At 44.2% G+C, this 25,423-nt stretch overlaps 1 protein-coding gene across 4 annotated transcripts in view; it reads right to left on the bottom strand.

The window, feature by feature from the left end:
• UGGT2 (UDP-glucose glycoprotein glucosyltransferase 2) overlaps positions 1 to 25,423 on the bottom strand; it is an 84,862-nt gene that overhangs the window by 13,556 nt on the left and 45,883 nt on the right. For all 4 annotated transcript variants that reach the window (XM_044437846.1, XM_044437842.1, XM_044437844.1 and 1 more), the window contains 13 exons: positions 23,548 to 23,709; positions 22,608 to 22,731; positions 22,415 to 22,513; positions 19,002 to 19,096; positions 17,692 to 17,898; positions 16,509 to 16,640; positions 15,432 to 15,559; positions 13,437 to 13,532; positions 12,241 to 12,343; positions 9,521 to 9,600; positions 7,972 to 8,161; positions 4,590 to 4,748; positions 3,268 to 3,353 (listed from right to left, as the gene is read on the bottom strand). In XM_044437846.1, the coding sequence (XP_044293781.1) occupies positions 3,268 to 3,353; positions 4,590 to 4,748; positions 7,972 to 8,161; positions 9,521 to 9,600; positions 12,241 to 12,343; positions 13,437 to 13,532; positions 15,432 to 15,559; positions 16,509 to 16,640; positions 17,692 to 17,898; positions 19,002 to 19,096; positions 22,415 to 22,513; positions 22,608 to 22,731; positions 23,548 to 23,709 (1,661 nt within the window). The remainder of the gene's footprint in view (positions 1 to 3,267; positions 3,354 to 4,589; positions 4,749 to 7,971; positions 8,162 to 9,520; positions 9,601 to 12,240; positions 12,344 to 13,436; positions 13,533 to 15,431; positions 15,560 to 16,508; positions 16,641 to 17,691; positions 17,899 to 19,001; positions 19,097 to 22,414; positions 22,514 to 22,607; positions 22,732 to 23,547; positions 23,710 to 25,423) is intronic.

Raw genomic sequence — 25,423 nt, 5'->3', positions numbered from 1 at the left:
GAGCCAGCTATGCGCTACAATACACACAATCCCCCCTGCTCTTGTAATCCACTAATGATTTTATCCAGTATCTCTCTGTTTTAGGAGCAAGGCAGGCTGCAGTCCAGGCAAAGATAAATCAGTGGGATTTTGTTTATTTTCTCCCCAGCATGTAGCTAATCTACTTTGGGCAGTTTACACATATGCCCGAGCAAGATTTGTTGTTCTGCAGGGGAAGGAGCAGACAGGGTGGAAATAACATTGTGCAGGATCTGCCTGCCCGCCCACACATAAAAATACACCTCCCACTCCTCCTCTGGATGATAGAAATCTCAATCAATAAATGAGTCACTGCAGAACTAAACATCAAGTCAGTTTTGCAAAGCTGGAATGGCACAGGCTGGCAACCGGATGGACACAACTGCACATGTGGATGTGGAAAAAGGGGCTGGACTCGATGGCCTTCCAGGACACTTCCAACTCTAATTCTGTTCTGTTCTGAATGATAAGCAGTTGAGCACAGGTTCATACCTAAGCTATGCCTGGTATAAAACCAAAACATTTGGTTGTCTTCGTTTACTGGACCGTTTGTTACAAGAGGGCCAAAATTATGGGGTCCTTCCTAAGAGGCAGCCATTGCAAACTCTACAACACTCCTCTAGAGAAGAGCAGAGTAGCAGCCAAAGCATGGCATTCTTTTGTTTGTTTGTTTCTTTTGTTCCTTTACTGGCCAACAGCCCAAGCTGCCTAGGCAGTCGGTCACATTCCTTTTGCAAAGGTCTGCTTCAGAAGACCAAGATTAATGAGGGTCTTCAAGGAGACCTGAAAGGGAGAAGGAAGAGCCAAATGATTTCAAAAGTGTGAGAAATTTCTGTTCAAAGCATTTCATATTTTTTTTCCTTTTTAAAAGCAGTTCTAATATTTTAAAGGCAGTTTTCACAAGCCTGGTTTGGATATTCCTCAGAAAAAACATGGACCCCTCGCTCAGAGAAGCAGCCCATCAGACATCCAGGTACTGTCAGATGTTTGTGGATAGGTTATCCACTGGGCTGCTTAGCCCCTAAAACAACCAAGGAGTCAATCACGGGATGCTGGGAATAAGGCATATGTGGGTGCTTGGCTTTCAACCAATGGGTCATCATTATGTGAGAACCAGGCTTGTATTTTAATCACCAGAAGAGAGTTAACATTTCTGCTGTCTGGTCTGTTTTTGAAGTTGTGAAGTTGGAAAGTGCTTTTGTTTTAATTGTGGAGGAAGAGTGGGTAGCATTTTAATTGCATAATTCTATTTTAGGATAATGTCATAGTGTGAACTATTTGGCCATATAGTTGTACCAAGCACGGTGTACAAGAACTTAACTGAACAAGTGGTGGCGAGGTCCAGTCTCCCTGCTCCTGTGAGCCCCCAGCAAAGAGGGGGTGGCATGGGGGAGCCAGGACTAATGGGTCAAGGCAATGGACTTCTAAAATCAACAGGGACAAAGACATAATCTGCCACCTCCACCCCGTAGATTTCCCTTTTCTCTCTGACTTTAGCTACAGACTTCACCATTTCTGGGAAGGAAATGGATTTTCCCAACAACAGCATATTGTTATCCCTTTTGTCACAGAAAATATTATGGAGGAGCTTGGTCCTTCATGGATGATCAAGACCCACTAAGTTTCCTGAAGACCTGTTCTTACAGGAGACAAAAACTGCTGGAATCAGTTTGCTGATGCAGAGCAACAGGGCTGCCTGCCTTTGGGGTCGAGCTTTGAGACTGTCCTACAGAATGCCTGCCCTTCAGGATTTATCACTCGAGCACTGTGGCGGACAAATGGATGGTCCAGCAGACCCCTCAGTGATACCTTTCACAGGCTAAGGGAAATGTAGTAGCTTTTCCAGCAGCACAGTGGGATGTTGCATGGGACTAACTTCCAGATCCCAGGACTAAGCATGCTTCTGGGCTGTGGCAATCGTGTCCCAGCTGGAAGGGCATCCTCTGACCACTGCATTCCATTCTCCAGGGTGTGGGCAGCAAGCCGTCTATGCCTCGCATCCCTGACTGCAGCCCTGTAGGGTCTGACAACACTATAAATAGAGAAACTCTAGATGGAACAGCAAATGAATTGGAATAATCAGACTGAAATCCTGTCACTTGAGATACCAAATTTAGATCTGCCATCATCTACAGGTGTAAAGCATACAAAATTCGGGTTTACAGGTGCAGGTGCTTCAAAGTGATGATTGTTGTTTGAATAGCACAATCCTAAGTGTCTAAATAGCAGAAGATGCTGTTTCTTCTTTAAAAAAGAATTCAAAGAAAGGCACAACTAACCTGAAAGCTAATACAGCCTTTAAAAAAAAAGATTCCCTGTCCATCCACACACCAGCCCAAAGTTATGCTTAATTCCAAAGAGGCTGTCTGTCTGTCTATTCTACTTTTCTACCAAAAACGGTGTTCAAATGGTAAGAATAATAAACTTGGATTAAAACAGGACTTAACTAAAAGACAAAAGAAGTTTACACACACACACACACACTTATATACATTATATGAATAATATATATACTAAATAATAATACAATTAACAATCCATATTTATAATTAAATAATATATTTATATGATTCATAATAATATGTTAATATTATAATTATATTACCTATATTCTGTGTTTTAAGAAAAATTCTAAGGCAAAACAACACAAATTCTGCACCAACTAAAACTAAATTTGTCCATTTAAATTTCCTTTGTTCTGCTCTTGAAACTTAGGTTTTTAAAAACAAAAGTAAACATTCTTGGGATGGAGCTTCTGTACTAAGATGGAGGAATTATGGAACTTTTTGGTACTGAACGCCGATGAAAGGCAATATCCAGCGTCGGTGCTCCACCATTGCTGACCTCTGCTGGCCATTCCCACTCCAGAACCACCAGTTTGGGCCAATGACATGTTGTGTGAGCATTGTGTTTGGCCAGGGCAGCAGCAGTGCTGAATACTGCCTGAAGTACTGTTCCCACAGCCATCAAATACCCAGTTCAACTGAAGTGGGAAGAATAAGGATGCAGTCACAGTCTGCTTGTGTGAACAAGGATTATTTAATGAACATCCAACCTGTCAAGCCTGAAGAAGTAAGAGGCAAGACAGTTTCATCAAAATGCTCAAGCTATAGTATCTGAAACTGCAAAATGAACAACATCTCACGCTAATGACATTGGTATTTCCCCCTTAAACAATTCCATTAACACACTGAACTCAGTTTAAAATGTGCATTACAACAGCACTGACACAGGACGCTTATGACTTACTTAAATATTTCGTAGATCTCTTCAGATCTTCCTTCACGAAGTCTCAAAATCCAAGCACCAGGGTTTGCTTTTAACTGGAAATAACCCTAAAAAGCAAAGTTAATTCATTAACCCAACATAAAGTTATCTGTTTATTATTTCTGTATACTTTGATTACACGGTAATACCAGAAAATGGTTTATGTCTGTTCAGGAGAGATATTACATCACATGAGTAACTCTTCAGGGAACCTTTTATTACATGGGAAATTGTTTTTGCTGTTCAGTCGCTAAGTTATGCCCGATTCTTTGTGACCCCGTGGACAACATTCCTCCGGGTCCTCCTGTCCTCCGCCAACCCCACAGCCACCTCTCCAGTGACCCCATCCAGCCACCTCAACCTCTGCCATCCCATGGCAAATAACCCAAAACAAATCTAAAGGGAGCAGATGTGCTAGCTCAGTGCTTCCTTCTTTCCAGGTCTTGGAACTTACTCTCTTAGATTCCCAGATATGGTGAGAAGCAGGACAAGCACGACCTCAATGCTGGGAGGCTTCTGGAAGCGGAGGCTGTGGCAGGATGCAGTTTGTGGGAGAGGGGCTGTGCTTGCAGGTAGGATGCCTGCAGCCTGCTGTAAGGACGGGGAATTGCTGTAATGCTGGCTGCTGCTAGTGATGGCAAATATTTTGGTGGGATATGGACCCTGGCAGGTTCCAGGGAGGCCAATGCATCTTGATTTCTGTACGTTGCCCACCCTGGTGCTACAGAAACTGGGGTACCAACCTGCATGGAAAAGCAACTTCCTTGTCTTACATGGACTCGACATCTCCATATGCTTGCAGGGGGACAGGGAAGGCAAATAACCCCCTTCTTTAGTAGTACAGCTCTGTACTGTTTGCTTACTTCCAGATCTATAAGTAAGATTCACAACTGCAGGCCAAGTTTTAATCAGTCCCATGGCTTACATTTTCAACTTGTCTGAAATAGCCATGCTGATAAATCAAAATCTCTTCTTAGCCAGCAAGAGTGGAAGATTCAAATAATAACAGACGAGTTGTGTACCGACACTCTCTCTCTAGGAAGACTATAGTGAGCATTGGTTCAGATGAGGTGTACATTCTCCTGCCTTGGCTAGTACCTACCAAAGAGACATCACAACTCAGGATGCTGGAAAATAAATATTTCATTTCAAGCCTTAGGCTTGGAATAAACTTTTATTTTCCAGCATGGGCCTGGAACAAAATATTTTATTCTTCAGTTTCTTGAGACATGGTCTCACTTTATCACAGATTTACTTCGGATGATTTTCAAGTGTCATTGTTGTTAACATTTGTCATTACCTACCAGGTTAGCCATCACAATGGTATCGACTTTAACAGGGTTATTCCGTGTTCCCAGAGTGAACTGCAGTCCATAAGTTGGCTGTCGATTGGACACATCAAAACAACGCCCTTCAAGCAACAAATACTCCAATTCATACTCTGCTGAAACAACACCGTCTACCTGCGAAAATACACACTTTCAGTATCCCATTTATCAGAAAAAAGGCACACGTGGTGAGGCAACCTTTTGGTCCAGCCTTGCACAGTGTGTGTAGACTCCCTGAAGACTTAATGGAGACTTAGGTTCGGAGTATCCAAGCTACGACGTTCAGATAGGGGGTCTACTGAAAGCGGGAGAAATTTTTCCTTCCTTCAACGTGTGACTTCAATTTGTCAAATCTTGAAAACTAAAAGTGGTTCTGGATTTGAGGGCAAGAACCTCTTGGGGAATTTCTGCTTTGTTTATTCATCACTGTGCTAACCAATGTCAGTGCACTGGTCACTGGTGCAGAAGCTCAAAGTTGTTACATACTATTCAGCAACTTTTGACTATGTTGCTAGTTCCTCAGCCACCATGTGGCCCTGCTTTCAAGCTCCTGGGACACTTCCTTCCATCCATATACGTCTGTCTCCATCAACCATATGAGGACACTCAGGTTGATGGCCCAGGCTGACTTCATGTCCCTGCAATTGCCAGGGTAGCACGGGACTTCAGGGCCATCACAACTGCCACGGGGCTGCTCCAACAGGTCATCGGCCCAACTCATGCGGCAGAACATACTCCTAATTCAGGCTTTGCTATAGGGAAGGAAGATAGTTATCTGCAACCGTTCTTCCTCTACAAAAGCTTAGATTTCTGGCTTTCTGCAAGGCTGAAGGATGTGGGGGGAACCTGTCACTGCAGAAGGACAGAACGCAATGGATTCCCAAGGGCAAAAGGAATTAGATCCCTTGCAAAAGGAAGAAAGGTGGTCCAAAAATGCAATAATTTTCCTGCTGATGTGGCTGGTGATTATGTTGGTCTCCAAGTGGAATTTGGAGATGACAAGGGCAGTTACGAAGATCGCTCCAAATCATCTCCTTCCTTTGGCCAAGCTTGCTCAGCAGCACAGTAATGCAGTGGTGCTGAGGACTATGAAGCACAGAGGAAGGCATCCAGTGGAGGTGGACTGTGCCAAATCTAATCAAACACCAGGCAGAGCCCATTACTGAGGCTATTCTGATGCTGATGGTGGCAAAGAAGAATTTCCTTCCAGCCATCACTGCATCCTCTCGGTGTCGCAGAGCTTTCTTGGGTGGCTTCAGCCAGCCAGTTTCCAGGCCTGATAAAAGCTGGTTTTGACTTCAAGCCTGAACTAGGACCTCCGAGGTGGAATGCTGTTCCCAGTGAGATCCGCATGGCTTCCTCACTGTGTTATATTACATATATTTTTTAATGTTTTAGTATTTTAAACCTTTCGTTGTATTTATTGCCCTGATTTGTCTTCTTATGACTTTAAACCACCCTTGGGCCATTGGCCAGGAAACAAATTAAACAAATAAATGAGCACTGAGGTTACAGAACAGTCATAATTGTATGGCACACTGGGAGTTTGGATGGCATATCCTGCCTCAGGCAACATCGTTCTGCAAATGGCATCCATCAGTGGCAACAGTTCCGTATCACACAAAGCATTGTCTTGGCAAACATATCCCACAGGCTGTGCACAGTGGGAGCTTGTCCTGCCCACTGGTAGTTCAGCAATGAAACTGATAATCAAATTGCAGGGGTTTATTGATTCTTTTGAAGAAGGCCAGTGACCCAGAAGTGTTGGAAGCACCCCCATAAACACAGTTTGCAAAGGTCTTTCTATGAGCAGAGAAAGCTGTCCATCAAAAGGTCCTTGAGCGAGCGTTGTCATTAAGATGAAGTAAAGCTGCACGTTCTCTGCAAATATTTGCAGGTGGAACTGTAGTTTCACTGATCCAGATTAGTAAGTGTCATATTAAAAGATAAATATGATGAAAACAAAACAAAACAGCTTTGCTGGATCGCAAGGAAGGTTAAAACTCAAACTGATTTGGTTTTAGAAAACTGTATTATAAACTTCTGGCATATTAATGACCAAAAATGATCATGTCAAAGAAAGAGAGCAGCTTATTTATGTTTTTTGTCCCCACACATGAAATAGGTAGAACAATTCCTCGGCTAAGAATCTGCAGACATGACAAATTACTGAGAACATTAGCATTTTGTAGGATCGTTCAATCCACCTTGTTCTGTTTTCTGAGTCATTACAATGGGGTAGAATTGTAAAACATTCACTTTTCACTAGGTTAAGGAAAGGGAGGAACGGAAGCCCCACAGCAAAGCTGGAGAGCCAGTGTGGTGTACTGTGGAAGTGTCAGACCTGGGTTCTAGTCCCCACTTGGCCAATGAGTGGCTCTGGGCTACTCACAAGCTCTCAGCTTAATTTACCTGAGAAACACAGAAACAGAGCGGGTCAGAAGGGGCCTCCCGGGCCATCTAGTCTGACCCCTGGCTCCAGCCGGCTCCACTCACGACATGCCCACCATGTGCATGTCTGGCCTTATCTAGAAGAATTAGCCCAATCTAGAAGAATCCAGTCTAGAAAGTTGCTGAGAGGATAAAATGGATCAAAGGAGGGGGAATAGGGAAGCTGCCTTGGGTTCCTCTCCAGGGGGAAAAGGGCAGGACATGCATGCAATGTGGTGGTGGAGGTGGTGGTGGTAGTAATAATAAGGCAATAATAAGCAATTATTATTACTTATAATAAGTAATATAATAATAAGGCAAACCACACCTTCTCATGGCTGAGGACTCACTGGCAAGTGGAGTTTGACATACTCCATGTTGCCATCAGTCCTCAACCTTGACGAGACATGAATAGCCAAGTCATGTTTCAGCCCTCCCTCTTTATGTTTTTTCCTACTGCTTTGGGGGAACATTGGATCTCACCTGTCAATGGGAAGTTAAACAAAATAATGTATTACTTAAAAATGACCACACGTTAAATTACGGTTTTCCTTGAATCAACATCTTTCCTGATTCCATGCCCAGCATGCATTTGAATATTTTCTTTTACCATTCCAGAATCCAAACTTGCATTGAAATGACACAAGGACCAGTCCTAGAGAGCACAGCAAGCGAACTGTTCAGGCCGTAGGGCACAACCGAAGGCGTGCATGCTTAGGCACTGGAAACTGCTACGAATTCCAGCATGCACAGAAAACTTGCACAGGATCACACCCTTACGGATTGTGCTTCTTAGGGTATTAGGGACAAGCAGGAAAAGATTTTTAAGAAAACACAAATCCTGAAAGGTTGCATATGGGGCTAAAAAAATTACAAATTTATGAAACACATGCTTGTGTAATTTCTGCAGATACGTGGATGAACTTACTTCTTTCAAATGAATGTTATCAAGGTCATAAGAGCTGTTCACCGCTTCAACCAACCAGCTTTCTGGAGTGATCATGTTTAGTGTCAGAAGAGGGGATTCTGGCATTTCAAAGAAGGTGGCCCCAGGCGGATACGGAAAGATATTGTTGGTCCCAATGGTGAGTTCTGGCTCCAGAACAAAACGGTAAAAACTAGGCACAAGTGAATAATGCAATGGTTAAACAAAAGAGGCAGAGGCAAGGCCAAAAGCAACTGAAAGGTTTGCATAAGAGCTTGTTTAAAAAATTGCTGGAAGCCCTGATCCTACTTTATCCATTCATTATTGCTGAGCACATAACACTGCTAATTTTCGAGGCAGTCAGTTCATTTGCTACAGAGTATTGGAAGAACTTGTGTGTTCTTTCTTTATTTTTAATTTCTAAGGGCTTTGCAATTCTTCTTACTCAGGTCTGCAATTACTAGGCAAGCCCTTGACAAACACGCGCTCTTTGCTGTCGACAGATGCCAGGAATATGGCAATCACCATAAGCCCCATGAAAACTGGACACACAACTCAGAACGCAGCCCTTGTCAGCAGAATGTGACTGCCCTGGACACAACCACAAGCCCTTCACAACTATGAGGCGTGCAATGATTAATCTCTTGCCCGGAACCCATTTTATGCCTGGGAGAAAGCAAAATACAAGTCACAGAAACTCATAATATTGTAACAAATGATCTAATTATTTTGGTAAAAGGGGATGGCATCCTGGCTATGGGTTACAGAATAAAAAGCAAATACTAGAAAATGATAAATAAATGGTAATATGATGAGCTCTGATAAGCGATTCTAATTATTAGCTTTCTTTCTAGGAGAATATGCTTTGCTTAAAGGACAATTTTGTTGTATTAATACTCAACCGAGGTTACGGCAGTTGCCATAAGCATGTTTTTATCAGACTGCTGCTAAGCTGGAGGGGCATTCAGGGCTTCAAAGAGGAGACAAATGGGTGCTGATGTCTGGGTGCATGGAAAATTATGTAGCAGTGGGATGAAGAAAAGAGGATTCTGGAAGAAAGATGCTGCAAGACCAAGGACCAGCACAGATCAGGAGAAGTAGATATTTTAGGGTATCAAGACCACTAGCATGGGGACACGGCTGGATATCTGGAAAAGCCTAGGAACATCCACACCTCACAGGAGGCGGGGGGAACCTGTTTCTGCTGAAGTCCACATTCTCTTGAGGGTAATCTGTCTATGCCAGCAAGCTTGGAGGTAGTCTGTCAAGAGTCAAAGTTAGATGCAAGCAAATCTGCAGCTAGATGTGGGAAGGAACACTGCTCTTCTTTCTTTGCTACCCCTTCCCCCCCCCCCCCCCCCCCTACACTTCTGCATGAGTTGCTGAGGGCCAGACCCTTCTGAACACATCTCTTGCAGGGTCTCTGAAACTAGGCAGGAGCCACAGGCTGGATTCCCGCCCTGCTCCCTCCAAGCCTGAGTCAAGAAACACCTCTAACAGGAAATCCTAGCACTGTCAACATTTGAAGAGTGACATTTCCCACGTGACTTACCTTTTCAGAGGTAATTCTGACAGCTTGGATCTACAGTTCATGAAAAGCCTCACCCTCATGTTGACAATCTGACCAAGCACCTAGTAGAAATATTACTTATTATTCTGTGTGGAATTATTCCTGTTTCAGAATTATGCACAACAAAATTCTACCTGGGCCTATGCTTTAAATTTTGCATGGGGCAACTTAATTCCCAACAATGTACCCATATATAAATATTGTTCACACCCATTTTACATCATCCCTTTCTCCCCCTTACTCCCTTGCACCTTCTTTGTCCATATTTAAAGAATCCCTTTTAAAAGTTTGGCCTAACTAGAAAGAAGGATTGGTATCCTGAATTCAATGGTTATTTCCAGCATTAGTCTAATTTAAGCTCCATTCACTTTAATGGATCTACTCTAAATGGGATTAACAAGGAATACAAAGAGGGATGGAGCCTGGCTTTCTAACAGTGCAGACAGGTGAGATTTGGCATGTTTGATAAACAGGGTAGCAGGTGAAGAGGAGATGGCAGGAGGGTCTGAAAAGGCAAGACAAACAAAAGGGATTGGCCGGGCAGTGCCGAGACCCCAGCTGTTTTGGAAATGGGGGAAGACTCTGCAGAAGAAGGGAGGGGAGCGAATGCTTAGACCCAACGATGCTGTGCCAGGGCAGTGAGCAGCTCAACCACACAATGTCAGATGTTCCCTCCGTCTGACCCACACACTCTGGGAACTACCCGGAAGGTGCAGTCACAGCCCTGGGGAAAGGAGAGGGGGAGGGAACCATTTCAGTCCGGAATTGACTCTTCACAGAAGCAGAAGCTGCTCCCACAGTTCGGTGGCACTCCCACCTGAATCTTGCATCTTGTTAACTACTCTCACAGAAAACTGTTGGAGCCCAGATCTCCCCTTCTTGCCCTTAGGCTCCAAAAAACCAGACAGCCTCTTTGCAAAGCAGACCTTTATTGGCACTTTGCAGCTACAAGGCGAAATAGCTCTAAAAGCCCTCTAGGAAGCCAAAAGAGAAGGCTCTGTGCACGCCAAGAATGTGTGTTGAACCAAACTAGGGGCTTCTTCCCAAAGCGCTTCTCTTTCAGTAACTCTGCGCTAGCTGGAGAGACCTGCAGAAGCCCTACCTGGGCAGCTCGTCTCTCCTGACGCTCAGTGGGCCAGGGACCAGGCAAGGCGACAGCCCTTCCTCCTCCTCTCCTTTGACCCTCCTGACCCTTCCAAAAAATTCCCACCCTTCTGGGTGGCCTGGGAACGTGGAGGCAGAGATTGGAGGGTCCTTCAAAGGTCTGTTCCTCAGCCTGGTGTCCCAGAACTCCCAAGAAGAGGCCTCAAGGCCCTCTTCTTCTTTGGAATCCCAGCCCTGAAGACCCTGGGCCACTTCACTCACTAGAAAAGGCTCTGTCAGGCTTCAGCAAAGGGCAGAATTTCATAAGCCTTTCTTTCAATCTGTTAGAAAGATGTGAGGGAGAAACGTGCGCACGGCACACAGGACAGGAGCTGCGCTCTTGGATCAGACCGAGAGTCTCTTGGTTTAGAGCAAGAGTCCAACACACAACACAAACGGCCCACGACGTGGCCAACCAGCTCTCCACAGGAAACCCACCAGCCTGAGATGATTGCAACCGCATCCTCCGGCCCATGTTCCCCAGCCTACAGCTTCCGATACTGAAGGAAACATGCAGCCCTCAGGGCTAGTAACTCCACCCAAAGCTGTTTATGCTACTCTCACGCAGCAATGCGAAACAGGGCCATCCGTTGGATGAGGTTGACCAGCACCCACAGATGCAACCAGGAGGTTAATGCGTAAAGGGCCCTTTCCCCCAGGTCAGTCTACCCACGCCCCCCGTGGGTCTTCCCACTGCTGGAAAGGCAGGGCGACTTGCTGCTGGCCAAATTATTCCACTACCTGAGAAGGCGGGGGGGTGTTGCAACCCAGGGGAGGGCAGCCAGAGCTTGGCTGCAAGCAAGCAACAGACCAATGAGGAAGACCAGCATGGGGGACATGTGGGGTGTGGAGCAGGGAACACCAAGCCATCTGGGGAAACCCGCACTCCTGCTCTGAGGAAGGAAAGCAGAAAATGATGAAATAAGTGTGTGATGCATGAGGGAAAGAGCGAAACTCACTCGGTTAAGTTGACTGCCCCCTCCCCTTGCTTTCAGACACAAGCTTGCTGCTCTAGTGCTGAGAACCAGAGAGGAACTTCAGCTGTGCCTCTATCTGCAATATGGGGTCAGAAATTCACTGCTTCATCACAATTCTGTGGAATAAAATCTGTAGATCTGTGAGCAACCTGGTCCATGAAGAAGTGGCTGGGAAATTAGCTCGACAAATGCCAAAACAAAACTTTCCTTTTACGGGATCTTCCCATTGAGGTCAGTTATATCAAAGAGATTCTGCCTTCTGGTAAGTATTTGATACACCTTAGCTGTATCCTGCACTGGAGCAAAGTCCTTTGGATTCACTTGCCCTTTTCCCCCTCCTCCAATGAAGGTTAGAGTTAGAGACAGGTGTCTCCAGGTGTCCAGGACACTTCCTGGCCAAGACTGGATTTGAACCGGAGGAAGGGTGTCTCTGACCATATCATGTACATAGCCCATAGCTGGCCATCAGCACTATCAGTAGGTGGTAGTTAAAGCAGTTTGGGATGCAAATATGCCAAAGTGGCTTAAATTAGAGACAAGCATCGAGCTGGAACTGTGCATAAGAAAATGATATGAACTTACAAACAGTAAATGTGACAACTGCTGAGCTTCTCTTGTCAGTGGATCGACAATGCCAACAATGTCAAAGAAGGGCTCACTTTGCTGAGGATCTACCTTTAGGACACTACGGGGGAAAACACATCAAACACTGAGCAAGAGATATGAAAATGGTCCCGTGAGACTTGTAGGCGTAGCAGGCACTGTATAAAAGACACCCGTGTTTTTAGCCATTGGCACAGAGCTCACGTGGTGCAACAGCTGGATGTATTCCCTTGATGTTTCAACCCTTTGTAACTTTCCAGTGAAAAGTATTGTGCCACGTGGTAGTTTATATCCAGTTATTACAAAGCATTGAAAACAAATATGTTCCACGTAACCCTTGCAATGATAGATTATGGCTTGGTGGCAGGGTTCCTTGGTGTCAGCACTGCAGGATCTGGGAGAGACTAACTCCACTAAAAAGATTAACAAATGTGATTGCACATCACTAAAATCCCTCCAAGCTCCAGTTGTTAAGGAATAGAGGCTGGGACTGCAGCACTCGATCCCTTTCTAAATACATGGTTTCTCTGAAAGAGCGCATATGCAACAGTCGTTTGCGAGACTTTAAGACCTCCTTTTGCAGATTACATGTAGGCCCTGCTACAAAATGTTGCCATGCCCAACACTCTATTCCAGTCTGTCAGCCATGCCTTCCTTCCGGTTTCCTGTCCTCCTCCACCCCAATCAGCATTCCACCCCGTGTTCAGTTCTCACTGGGCTGTTTTTGAGGTGTTCCCCCAAGTTGTTTCTCCACCAGATTCCTGCAAACCTGAGGGCTTCCCCAAGCCTTGGATACCAAGGTCTTACAGCCTTAACCCATACAAACCTGCATGTACATTTAGGTTATCACCAGGGGTTCTGCTCATGTGCCAGCTGGTTGGAACATCTGCCTTTCCCGAGTACAAGAGGCAGAGCTTTCTTAGTTGTGGCCCCTCAGTTATGGATCTCTCTTCCTGCTGTTTTGGGCCTTGCACCATATACCTGCTTGTTTCTCTTTAATATTGTGTGTCATTCCTTCTGCTGTTTAAATATGCAGAAGGATATAAATATTGTAAGCAAATAAAAGTTCTTGCATGCCGCTTAAATTCACTAAAAGATTTTGCAACTGCAAATGAACTGTGTGGAATAAGGAAAAGGATTTAGTTATACTCTCACTAGTATTTGAGTCTTTCTACCTGTGCTGGTCGTCAAGAAATTCAATATCATGGCGGGTATCCATTTTTGGCAATGAAGAAAGCAGCGCATTCACTTTCATGACTAAATTACTCCCCCTAAAAGAAAAAAAGTTATTGTAGAGAAGGATGAATCACCTAAGTATCCTTTTAAAGTATACAACACCACAACATTGTCAAGTTTTCGAAACTTTGAATGTAAGAAGGGATGACAATGTCTAAAATTATTGGCCCTCCTTAAAGTATCAGGAAGCAGGAATTTAAAACAGCAAAGACAATATTTTTTGAGACTTGCAGATGGTTGCACGCTGTACTCGGGCGCTGTTTGAAATGAGCCACAACTCTTGAAGCAACAGATTTTCAAGAGAAACTGAATGTTCATCCTTTTTGCTTAAAAAATGAACATTAGAGAACGAACTTGCACAAATGCATCACTACAGCTTTATATGTTAACAAGGCTATGGAAATATTACATTTGAGATCAAGCCAGGACTCCAAAGGCACTCAGTAGCTTTGTGCTCTTGTGAGCACCAACTCCCAACCAATGCTTTGCAGAGGTTTTTTTTTCTGTTAAGCAAGCCCGGGAAAGCACCCTCAAGAACTTTCCACTCTTTATCTCAGCTTCTGATTGTTCAGTCACAAGAGGCTCTGCTGTGTTGTTTCTTGTGCTGCTTCCCGATGAGTTTTATCACCAGGCCTCAATTACAGAATTTTACAGGGGTTGGGAGACCAGACCGTGCTGTCCTCAGCCCCACTGCGTTCCCTCTCCATCTTATCCCTTTCCTCCATCAAGGACACAACGCTATGCCTGCTGGAAAAGAAGAAGTCCTACAGCGCCAACATCCTGCAGCCACAGTGGTTGTCTGAGGAATGCTGGGAAGTACAGGACTTATTTTCCTATCTAAACACGCATAGGGAGGAAGAGGGAGAGCGGACAAGACCATTGCCCAGGCTCTTTTGCCTGGCAGTGCGAGAAGCCTTCTTCCTGGAAGCACACTCAGTTGCTGAGCCTTGAAAAGTTCAGCTCCCAAAGCAGACAGAAAACGAAGCATCCATTCAAAAAATAATCTGTTCATTCATCTTGGAAAATGCATGCGGCCAGTCTGCATCATTTTCATAATTCAAGGCCTCTGGGAGCTGGCGCAGTGGCATCTTTCTGCAAACTGCCATGGTCACCTTGCCTTCACCTGCCTGCCAGACGTTTTGGATCACAACTTTCATAATACTAACCATTAGCCATGCTGGCTGTGACTGATGGGAGCTGTAGTCCAAACATCTAGCAGGCACTCCTTGCGTTACCCGTAACCTGTGTGGTGACCACATTTCTCACTTCAGCCAGTAGCCAAAGAGTGTGAAAAATGGTGACATGCATACACGGCTGTCTTCTTAAGCGTTGGTTCTGCTAACCAAATAAACAGCACCAATGTATTTCCTTAAGCAACACTTACTCTCATTATGACACCTTATGATTTGAAATATTTAAACAGGGTTTCAGCTTTGGGTGCCAGAAGAGTGGCTAGAAAGAAAGGTATTCTAGTGGCTTAATTCTCTTTCCTCCACTTCAGAAACAGACACCCTGCAGGAGTTTTCAGGCATGTAGATGCAGTCCAATGGGACCGACTCTTACAAGTAAATGGAATGCAGCTTCAGTTAGACCAGGGGTCTCAAACTCGCGGCCTGCGGGCCAATTGCCGGGACGGGTGGGGCACAGCGGAGGGGCCCTGCGGCCTTCAAAGCGCCGGCGGCACCCGGGCCGGCCGCGGGATGAGCGGCCCACCACCACCGCGGTGGTGGAATACTTGATGCGGCCCAGCCTCACCCAGACTCTCCTTCCAGCGGCCCCCAGGGAAGTTGAGTTTGAGACCCCTGAGTTAGACCAAACCTCAAGGGCAACCAGTCAAACTGATCTAGACCTAAAGAAATGAATGCTCAAAGTTGCATACCCCACAGGATATGTTCATACAACCCCCCCACCCGTTTCAAACCCAGAAATGTTACCTTTTACTGCCCAAAGCCATTTCCTTGACAAGAATTTTAATCTTCGCCGTCGCTGTCGTCAGTGTGACCTTCTCCAGCAAATCAAAATCTTCTACACTGAATTCATTTGCTTCTATAGGGCCTATTATCTGTGCAAACAGAAATAAAGACTTCAGTGTTCAGCACTTGGGAGGGGTGAACTGCTGCAGGAGGAGGAGAAGGAGGAGGAGGGGGGGGAGATCTTACATACAGCTCTTCCGAAGAACAGCCACTGCAGGCTGTTTTATGCTTGTGCTTGGACATGGCCCAAGGCACTGCTGACACTCATGCTTCCTTATACCCTTACGGGTTTTTTAGAGAAGGCCCTGGAGTGGGATCAGCCACTGAGAAGACCCTCAGTTCCAGACATGAATTACTCTGTGCCAACCAGGTACGTCTCCCGTTGCTAGAAATCTTAAAAGGGTGGAGGGCTCCTTCTTAAGAGATTCTTTCAGTGCCAGGTGACCAAACCCCATCAGATGCAAAAGTACATTCCCCTAAAAAGTGGTTCCACCTACAATGAGTTTTCTTCATACCAAAAGTTGCCATCACCCTGGTCTGCTGCACCCTAGATGGGCTGGAACAGTATTGTTGCCCTACCCTGCGCAGGAAGAAGGAGTGGGACCGAACACTGCTGATGCGGACAAACTTTCCCCTTTTTAGTTCTGGGGATTCTGCTCCTGGCTGCATCTCCACTGGCCCTGGGGCTGCAAGAGCCTTTGCTGGAGAGCCCCTCTGAGGAGGCCGGACTAAGGAGGTGCAGAGGAAGAAGGCAGAGAAGAAAGAGATGGAAAGGAGCCAGAGCTGGGCTTTCGGGGTAGAAGCTGCTCTGTGAAGTTGGAGAAGGCCCTCCCCTTGGAGGAGACAAGAAAGAGCTTGACCCAGCCTCCAGCTCTAAGGGAGAGATGTGGTCTAGAAGACTGAGAATGCCAGTGGAGGACAGAGCCTTTCATACGTGTCCTTGCTTCCTTCTCATGAAGCCGACCGCCCAGCCCTGTCAGGCCTGATGAGCTCAAGCACCGATGGAGACGGCAGACAGAGGCCTGTTTCTTTACTTACCCGGCCATTACTAACTGTAGCCATTTGCCCAGGAAGTAGCTTAAGAACCTCTTGGCAAAACATCTGGTGAACCTTAATGAGCTCTGTGCCCATGGTGTTATATTTCTTCTCAAAAGCATCGCCATTCATACCCTGGAACAGATAATAGCCGAGGTCAGAAAAGGGTAAAGAAAACATCCCTAAAACCTTTTCCCAGCGGGACCTCATATACAAGCCGGCTCTGCAACAGGAAGTGCTCTTCCACGCACTTCAGCAAGTTCCTCTTTGAACTGATGGAGCAACGGCCCTCTAAGGGGAAACCAGGAAACACAGATGCGCACAGCGCTCAAGGTCCCGGCATTTAATGGAGAATCTTCCTTCAGTCAAGGGCCTTCTCTGGCATCTGAAGCAACAGTTACAGAGAAGCTGGGGACTCGTCCTTCAGCAACAGTGATCTCCCCTGGTCCCAACCTCTTCTGAAAAGCGTGTGTGCATGTGGGAACCAGCATCTCCTTCAATGGTCATGGGGGTGAGAAAGGTGCACCCCGTCCCCAGTGTTGGGACATATTCTAACATATCTGTGATGCTATCAGGGGGCTTCAAAACTAATTCAGTAAAGGAATAAATAAAACGTGTATTTCTCTCTACTGGGGTCTTCCTCCCCTCCACCCTGTTTCAGATAAGACAAAGAAATTGGGGAAGCTGTAAGTCAGTGTTTTTCCCAAGAGTCTCTCTGGAAAAGTTCCTTTCACATCAGAATCTAGCAACTCAAGGAAGCAAACTGAGACTTAAATATCTCTCCTAAGACCCTAGTTTTCAATGTGGGGTGAAATTTTATTTTTACTCACTGGAGAGCATCCAATATGTCACATGCTCCCCAACAAACTGAAATATTATGCTTTCTGATTGTACACATTGGCCAAAATGATCCACTCAACATTACAATGAATGTTCGGTATAAGGAGCAGATCCAAAGTCAGTAACACTGGATCACTTGGCTTTACAATGGTGCAAAATGCAATTACTGAACCTGCACACGAAAAACAGCTGAGAATCATTGGCGAGACTTGATGAGCAGGCCATCTTCATATAGGAATAGGCAATTAAATAGCATTTGAGGCATGCAGAATCCAGCAAGATCAAAAGAAGGAATGCAGGTTTGCACAGGTATGAAGAGCTAAGAGCTCAATAAACAAGGACTAACCGGAAGGAGAAACTTCTTGATCTTAGTTCCCGTAGCAAGACTCTGTGCTATCTCCTCCTTAAGAATGTGAGCAAGAAAGGTTTTCAAGCTCGCATTTTTCTGTGTTAAAAACGCTGCCGAGATGGCCCTTGCCATGACAGTGCCATCTTCCGTAATTTTTGCAGCAGGATTGTGCACGACCCCAAGTTGAATGTGACTGCTGGTTTTCTGTAAGAGAAGACAGATCGTACAGGCTTACTTTTTAATATAGGTGGTCCCTTTTTATTTATTTCATTTTTAAATTTTAAATGCTTGGTTTTATTTTTCTGTGGAACGGGCTATTTTTGTTTTTAAACAAATATATGCCACACACATATACACCAAAGCATTACCTACAAACAATATTAACACTAAAATACTATCAATCAGTCACATCAGATTATATAAAAATCAAAATCTATATGATCTAAAGAAACCTACCTAACACTACACATACGGATTTATCATTTACAAAAAAAGAAACAGGACCCATAACACAAAGCATTACATAGTACTTGCCTTTCCACAAATAATTTAGAAGACAGTAAAACAGAAATACAGATTAATTTCTATCTCATTATTATTTTTCCAATATTCAATCAAAGGTTCCCACTTTTCCATAAATTTGGGATTCACAAATTTATGTAACTATTTATTTATTCAATATTTGATTAATGATTTTACTTATAATCATGGACACTTCATGCACAGGATGATATGAAGAAGGGAGAAGGGAAATCTATCATATATTAGTTGCCTAAATTCCCTCCAGTTCACCATCAAAACAAGCTTTTTGTTTCTGAACACTTTTTGAGTTATAAGGTAATTTTATAATAAGGGTAATTTATAAGGGCACAAGGTAATTTGTGAGTGAAAGCCCTCCAAAATGACAGCCCTGCTCAAACCCTTCTAAATTCAAGGCTGTGGCTTCCCTAATGGGGTCCCTCCATCTCCTATTTGGCTTTCCTTTTCTTCTTCTAGCTTCAACTTTCCCTAGTGTAATAGAGAATAAATAATCTGCCACTATTGATATTTCCATCACCGTTCTTCATCAAAGACCTGCTGAGCAGACTATCACCAGTGTTGATATTATGCAGCCATAAGAGAGCTTATATATATATATATATATATATATATATATATATATATATGAATGACATATCTTATATAAATATATATGTGAGATTTCTCCAACTCTCTCTCTCTCATTCTCTCTCACACACATTATATATCTTATATAAATATTTTAATAATAATAATAGGAATTGTTGTTGTTGTTTTCTGGAACTGACCAGGTGTTTCAGTGCATTGGAAAGCAATTGCCTCCCATCTGGCTTATCAAAATCGGCCACAATCCATATGGTAACTGGATATATCACATTATCATCTGAAAAAACAAGAAGATAACACATGTTTGCTGGTGTGTATATAAGACAGGTGAAAAGAATGACTGAGTGTAACAGCAGAGTGGAAAGACAGATCTTTGCACTGTATACACAGCTATTTTAAAACATGACCCTAAGGAAACTATATCAAGAAGAAACATATGGAAGAGCATCTCTTGCCCCACACTACGAGTATCAAGAGAAGAATGTGACTTCCTGACTTTCTGAGACAGGCGGGATGCTGTCCTGGGAAACCTACCGAATCAAGATACCTGCCTCGAGTCACAAAACTCCTGGATCCTTCATCACCTTCCCAGACTAGCTCACTATCCTCTAAATACAACCCAGAGCCCCAACGCATTCCTGAGCTCTCCTTACTGCTACGGAATCCGGAGCGTGCCTAGGTCCAAGACTTATCTCCTCCCTCCGCATGAATCGACCTCCCACCCCGCCAGTTTCTTTTCCGAGAGAACCACACTGCAGCTATAGATCTGCATGGAAATTAACTGTAATCACAGTTAGCAGTGACCAGTATGTGATTAACATAACCATAGTTACCATAAATGTTGGTTCTGATACAAGAGTGTACTATGATTAACTCCAAAACAAAGACAGTAAAGGATGCCATATGAGAGAAGGGGCGCGTACCCAGTTCCCCACCTGTGGCACCCAGTCCCACCAAATACTGCAAATATACTATCTGAACCAGGCCAACTGTAAAACTATTTTACTATTTGTGCAATTCTATGGACTATAATACATAACAAGGCAGTACATAGCACATTTAAGGCACAGTCCTATGCAAGTTTGGATAGAAAAAAGGTCTACATCTCCCAACAGCCAGATGTAGGCTCTTCTGCTGCCTAAATTTGCCATAGGGTCATGCCCGTTAAGTAATATTTCAATTCCCCAAAACATATACACAAGCATGCCTTAAAAGAAAAGCACAGTGAACAAACACAAGTTATCTTTTACTTAGCAACTAATTAATTCTCTTTATAAAAGGATGTGTTGTTTTGTAAGCATAATAAAGCCAAGAGTCAGTAAACAACAAATATTGCTTATGCCAGGAGTATGGAATATTTTTCATCCTAAGCCCTTCGACAGTGGATTGGACCTCACCTAACAAAGGCTGGGTCACCACACCCAACATGGGTGTATAGATTGGGCCTGCTTCTCCCAAAATGCAGCAGGTAGAGAGCTCAGACTCTGAAGGTAACTAAGGGGGGGGGGGAGAGGAGGAGGCGGCAGCAGCAGCGGAGGAAGGTTCAGATGTATCACTGAACTGCCAAGGTTAACAAGCTGCCAAATGACAGGTGCGAACCAGAACACATCTGGTTCAGGGGAGGCACAAGGAGAGGTCTGGCTATGGAATTGTTGAGAGTTCTTCACCCCAGTAGTTCACTGTCAGGTTAAATAAACAGACCAAATAAGCAATATCTGGTATTCCTGCTGTCTGGCCTACGCACAGCACCATCCTCCCTGAGGGTGGAGTCCCTCCTTTTTGGAGGTAAAGGGAGGGGGCAGATTTGGTCTGGAATCAACTCCTGACCTGGGCAGGGGCTCACTCCAACAATCCAGAGGATTGTTACCGTGGCAGATGCCCCCTGTGACGGTGTTTGAATTACTCACTCTATATCGCAGCCCCAGGTGGCAGCCTAAATCAATAAAATCCTTCCACCTTCATTTGCTGGAAAGGGAAAAGACAGGCAGATGCCCACGACAAAGGGCACTGCTAACATGTGAATGCCCGAAGATGTTCAAACACAGACACTTGCTCCTCCTAACAGTGTCCCCCCGCCCGCCATGCCCCCAGCTTCAATGAGGATTCTAAAAATCTTCCACTGCTAGCTTAAAACGACTGAATGCAGAAAGGGATGGTGTTCTTGAGCAAATGATGTGGCACCGGCAAAGGCAGTGCTTGCCTTCCCCTCCCCTAGAATTTCCTCCCAGTGCAGGCTTGAAAACCTCTCCCAATGAAGTTGGGGGGAAGAAACATGGAAGATCGGGGCAATCGCTCTCACGAACTGTTGGCCGCATCCAAGATTATTCTTTGGAGTAAGAGAGTGAATTGGGAAGAATGGGCTAGGTGAAGACTTGCAGATGCAAGAGGAAAAGCTGATGATCTCAAGATCAGGCATCTCGCTGGGCAAGGCAGTCCCTGGGAACGGCCAAGATGTGCAGTCAGAGGGGGGCCATGAGAAGTCACCAGAGACAAGAGGCCCAGTGCATGGAGAGGAGGCATCCCACCTTCAGAGAGTCCCTCCTGAGGGGCTGGGGCCCTGGCATGCTCATAAGGAGAGTTTCTGGAGGCAAACACTAGCTTGGGTTCAACAAACTGCTCTGTGCATGCTCAGAGGTCCATTCTGGGCGATCTGTACCTGGAAGCAATACAGAATGTTTTGCAAGAAAAACAGTCTGTGGCCAGTGATTGTTCAAAGGAGGAACCTTGGCTCCTGGTACCCGTGAAGACTTTTTTCAAACCTAAAAGCAGTGGGAGCTGGTTAATTCTCTGAGCTTTTGAGAAAGAGACTCCTTCATAGCAGTGACCCACTGCTCAAAAATGCCTCCTCCATGCTGTAACGAAGCTTTTACAAAGCCTCCACTGGCACTGACAGGATATCTTTTTCAAGCCTAAATGCAGTGTGGCAGAGGAGAGATTAGGAAATCTGTCCCCCTTGCTTTCTGAAGAGCCTGGAGGTCACAGATTTTGGCTGACGGGGGCAGAGAAGAAGAGGATCAAGTATGGAAAGAGGGGATAGAGACAGGGGGTCATGCTGATGGGTGGAAGGGGAAACCTTGCAGGTCCAATCATGCCCATCCCTGCCTTAAGCAAATGGAATATTCCTAAGCAATATTAGATACCATAGAGAAACAAACAGGGTTGACACTTCCAGTAGATGGAATACACAACCATGTCCAAGCAATAGGCACTAATGAAAATCCATAGTTATTGGTAGGCTACAAGCCAGGAAGTGAAACTGGTTTCAACAGGTTTCCCAAACAATTGTCTCTCTTAACTATGGCAAATTATTTTTAAAAAGGCAACAACCAAAGTTCTGGCAGATTCTGTGGCTCCGGGATGCATCCTTGTGATCATTTTCTGCAAGATAAGTAAATGATACATGGCCTCGGGAAATAAGGTTAGCAAGCTGGACCAATATTTCACTGCATATTTGGGATGGTAACTGCATATTTTCTAGGTAACAGTCCACCGATAGCACCATGCATGGTTAGACAATGCGCCTGTGCTAGCCTTGTTATACAACGCAGGGCTAATAGTATTACACAATTCAACAGCTAAATGAAACAAAGCCTACCTTTCTTTGTCACATACTTCATGTTTTCTGACATAACAAAGGCCTTATCTTGGGAGTCCAGAAAGGAAAAGGTCGAGAGATCCTTCGTATCTATAGGAACTGGAAAAATGGAAAACTGGCTTGTTAGAATCAAAGAGGGAAAGAATAAGGAACCAAAAGAGACAACGGCACAGAAAACTCTGCTTGATTTAACCTGATGGTGATGCAAAGTTCAGGTATCTTCTTTCAGTGTCAAGAATTTTGTCGTGTATATGTGAAACGACATTCTGTTGCTCCATGATGAAGTCTACTGCATCCTTGTGATCATTCAACAAGCCCTACAGACACAACAACCCAAATTTCACTCTTAGTGCTGCACATTTGATAACTTTAGAATAGAATATGGTTAGCTCCATATAGTCTAAGGCAGCCCTATGTGGGCTTAATTCCCATAATTTCCAACCAGCATATCCATGGGCCATGCTGGCTAGGGATTATGGGAATTGCAGTCTAGCATATTGGAAGGGTACCAGGTTTGGAAAAGATTATCCTAAGAGACTGCCAGAAGCTGATGAGGCTAGTGTCTTTCAGACAGATGCTTAGTGACATCCATCTTAGAGATAAGCCATCTGGAGGTGATGGTTGGGAGGTTTTCTGGTGGTGATGAGCCTCCGGCTCCAGAGGGTCTCCACCACTGGCTTCCCCTGACATCACCATCTATAAGTGGGTTTCAGCTTCACCAGCAGGACCCAATCCAAATTACCTCTTTGCTTTTACACAGTCTTTAATGTATTTTATAACTGATAAACAACACAATCCTCTGTACAGAAAAAGATCTTAGAAAAGGAACATGTTGTTGAAAGAGAGACAACTCTCTTATCCACTCCACATTTTCTTACCAATATCTGTACTGTGGCTCAAAGCATCTTAAAGATTAACAAGTGCTTAGTTAAATTCTAAAGCATGGATAATCATTATATATTAGGTTTCAAATTCGCGACTGCAAATTAAAATAATGATGCCATTTAGGTTTTCACAACATTAATTCCAAACCGCCTCATTATAGAAGATGTGGAACGGAAGCACCACTGAAGCAATCCAGTCACCAATATTTCACTGCACATGCTTTTTCAAATAAATAATGCTAAACATACCATGAACACTGCCCTCTGAAAGGACTCTGTGGCTTCCATGATCTTTAGCAGAGAGGTCCCCAACTCCCCAATGTTCATCTCTTTTTTGTTAAAGGGCACTCCATTAAAGAGAGCTTGAGGCAACGGGCCCAGGCGAGTCTTCTTATAAAACGCGGCTCCTGCCTAGGCAAATCAGAGATGTCACAATTACACCAAATGTAGCTGACTGCAGAAAAGAAGCGATTAGATATCAAGAGACAACGAACGCAGACATCCATGTACTCCTTGTTGGGACAGCAGAGCTGCAGAGTGATTTATTATTCCTTTACAACTTCCCGAAAAGCAATTTTGAAAGCAAAACAAAAAGCTATTAATTGCCAGAGGTGAGCACACATTCCTGAAACAAGGTATGAAAATGATGACAAATTCACAGGGACTCTCACTTTTGCTTAGACCTGGAATGTTGCAGTGTAGCTGTCGGCATCAGGACGTCACATGGGGAACTACAACAGGAGTGAACAGAGAAAGGCGAGGATTTCAGGCAGATGGGAAGTGGTAACTCAGGGTGGCACAAGGTTCAAATGCAATCAAGACATGCTAAAGACTATAGAATGTGGGGTTTTTATAAGGAGCCAACAGCATTTGATTACGTGATTCTTAAATCAGAAGAGAAAATGATTAAAAGATTATATAACTTCCTACTAGATAGGAGAATGGAAGATGAACAGGTTAAGAAAACTATGATAATGTGGGCACAAAACTTTGGACATAATATTGAGTTAGAGAAATGGCAAAAGTTGTGGGAAAGAAATATTAAAGTAACATTAGCAACTTAATACAAAGAAAAACTGTATAAAATGTTTTATAGGTGGTATCTGTTGTCAAATAGGTTAGCTAAGATGTTTCCAAACATGTCAAATGGAGACGTTGGAAATGTAAACACAAATCGGGTACTTTTTATCATATGTGGTGGACATGTGATAAGGCAAAAAAGTATTGGATTAAAATACACAAATGGCTTGAGGAGATGTTACAAAAACCTCTAACATTTAAACCTGAAGTTTTTGTATTAGGCATTGTACCTGATGTTCTTAGTAAACAAGCAATGTGTTTGACTCTACATGTAACCACTGCAGCGAGGATTGCATTTGCCCAATACTGGAAGAGTGAAGAGCCACCTGCTGACGAACTGATTCTAAAAAAGATCCTGGACTGTGCCGAAATGGACAGATTGACTTTGTCTCTGAAGGAGAAATTGGATACAGACTTCTATCAAACTTGGGACTCTTTTTATCATTGGCTAGAGAAACGGGACTATGCATAGATTTAAATATGTTAATAGTTTAACATAAAAAGAAAAAATGTGGGGGGCTGACCCAGTAGGTCTGATGTTATCAATGATTGATGCTTTTTAGTTTTTTTTTTGTTAGGTATACATTAAGAATAAAACTTATTCAAAAGAAAAGAAAAGAAAAGAAAAGAAAAAAGAAAAGAAAAGAAAAGAAAAAGAAAAGAAAAGGGGTAACTCAGGGGTGCAGAACCTTTTCTGGCCCAAGCGCTAAATTCCTTTGGGAGGAGCTCATGGGCTGCATTCCAGGAAAGGGCAGGGCTGAAGGCAAAAAGGGTGAGACCAGAGATGATGTCTCATGGTTACTGCAGGAAGCACCTGTGTCCAGCAACCAAGCCCAGGGAGAGGTATTTTGATGTTTAAGGATGAGAAAACAACTGCACAAAGGCCGAGAAGCCAAACAATTGTTGGAGAAACAGGGTGAGGTCATCAACAAACCCCAGGAGATCAGGCTGGGGCTCCCAGAGGGCCTGATTTAGGTCCCACACTTAAGGTTCTGCACCTATGTGGTAACTCCACTGGTCTGTATGAGCTCATCTCCGTTTCCTA

This window comes from Varanus komodoensis, unplaced genomic scaffold (genome assembly GCF_004798865.1).
Source record: "Varanus komodoensis strain SLA01 unplaced genomic scaffold, ASM479886v1 scaffold31, whole genome shotgun sequence".
In the NCBI taxonomy this organism is placed as follows: domain Eukaryota; kingdom Metazoa; phylum Chordata; class Lepidosauria; order Squamata; family Varanidae; genus Varanus; species Varanus komodoensis.
The sequence above is the reverse complement of the archived record's forward strand: the minus strand, read 5'-3'. Positions and strand labels throughout refer to the sequence as shown.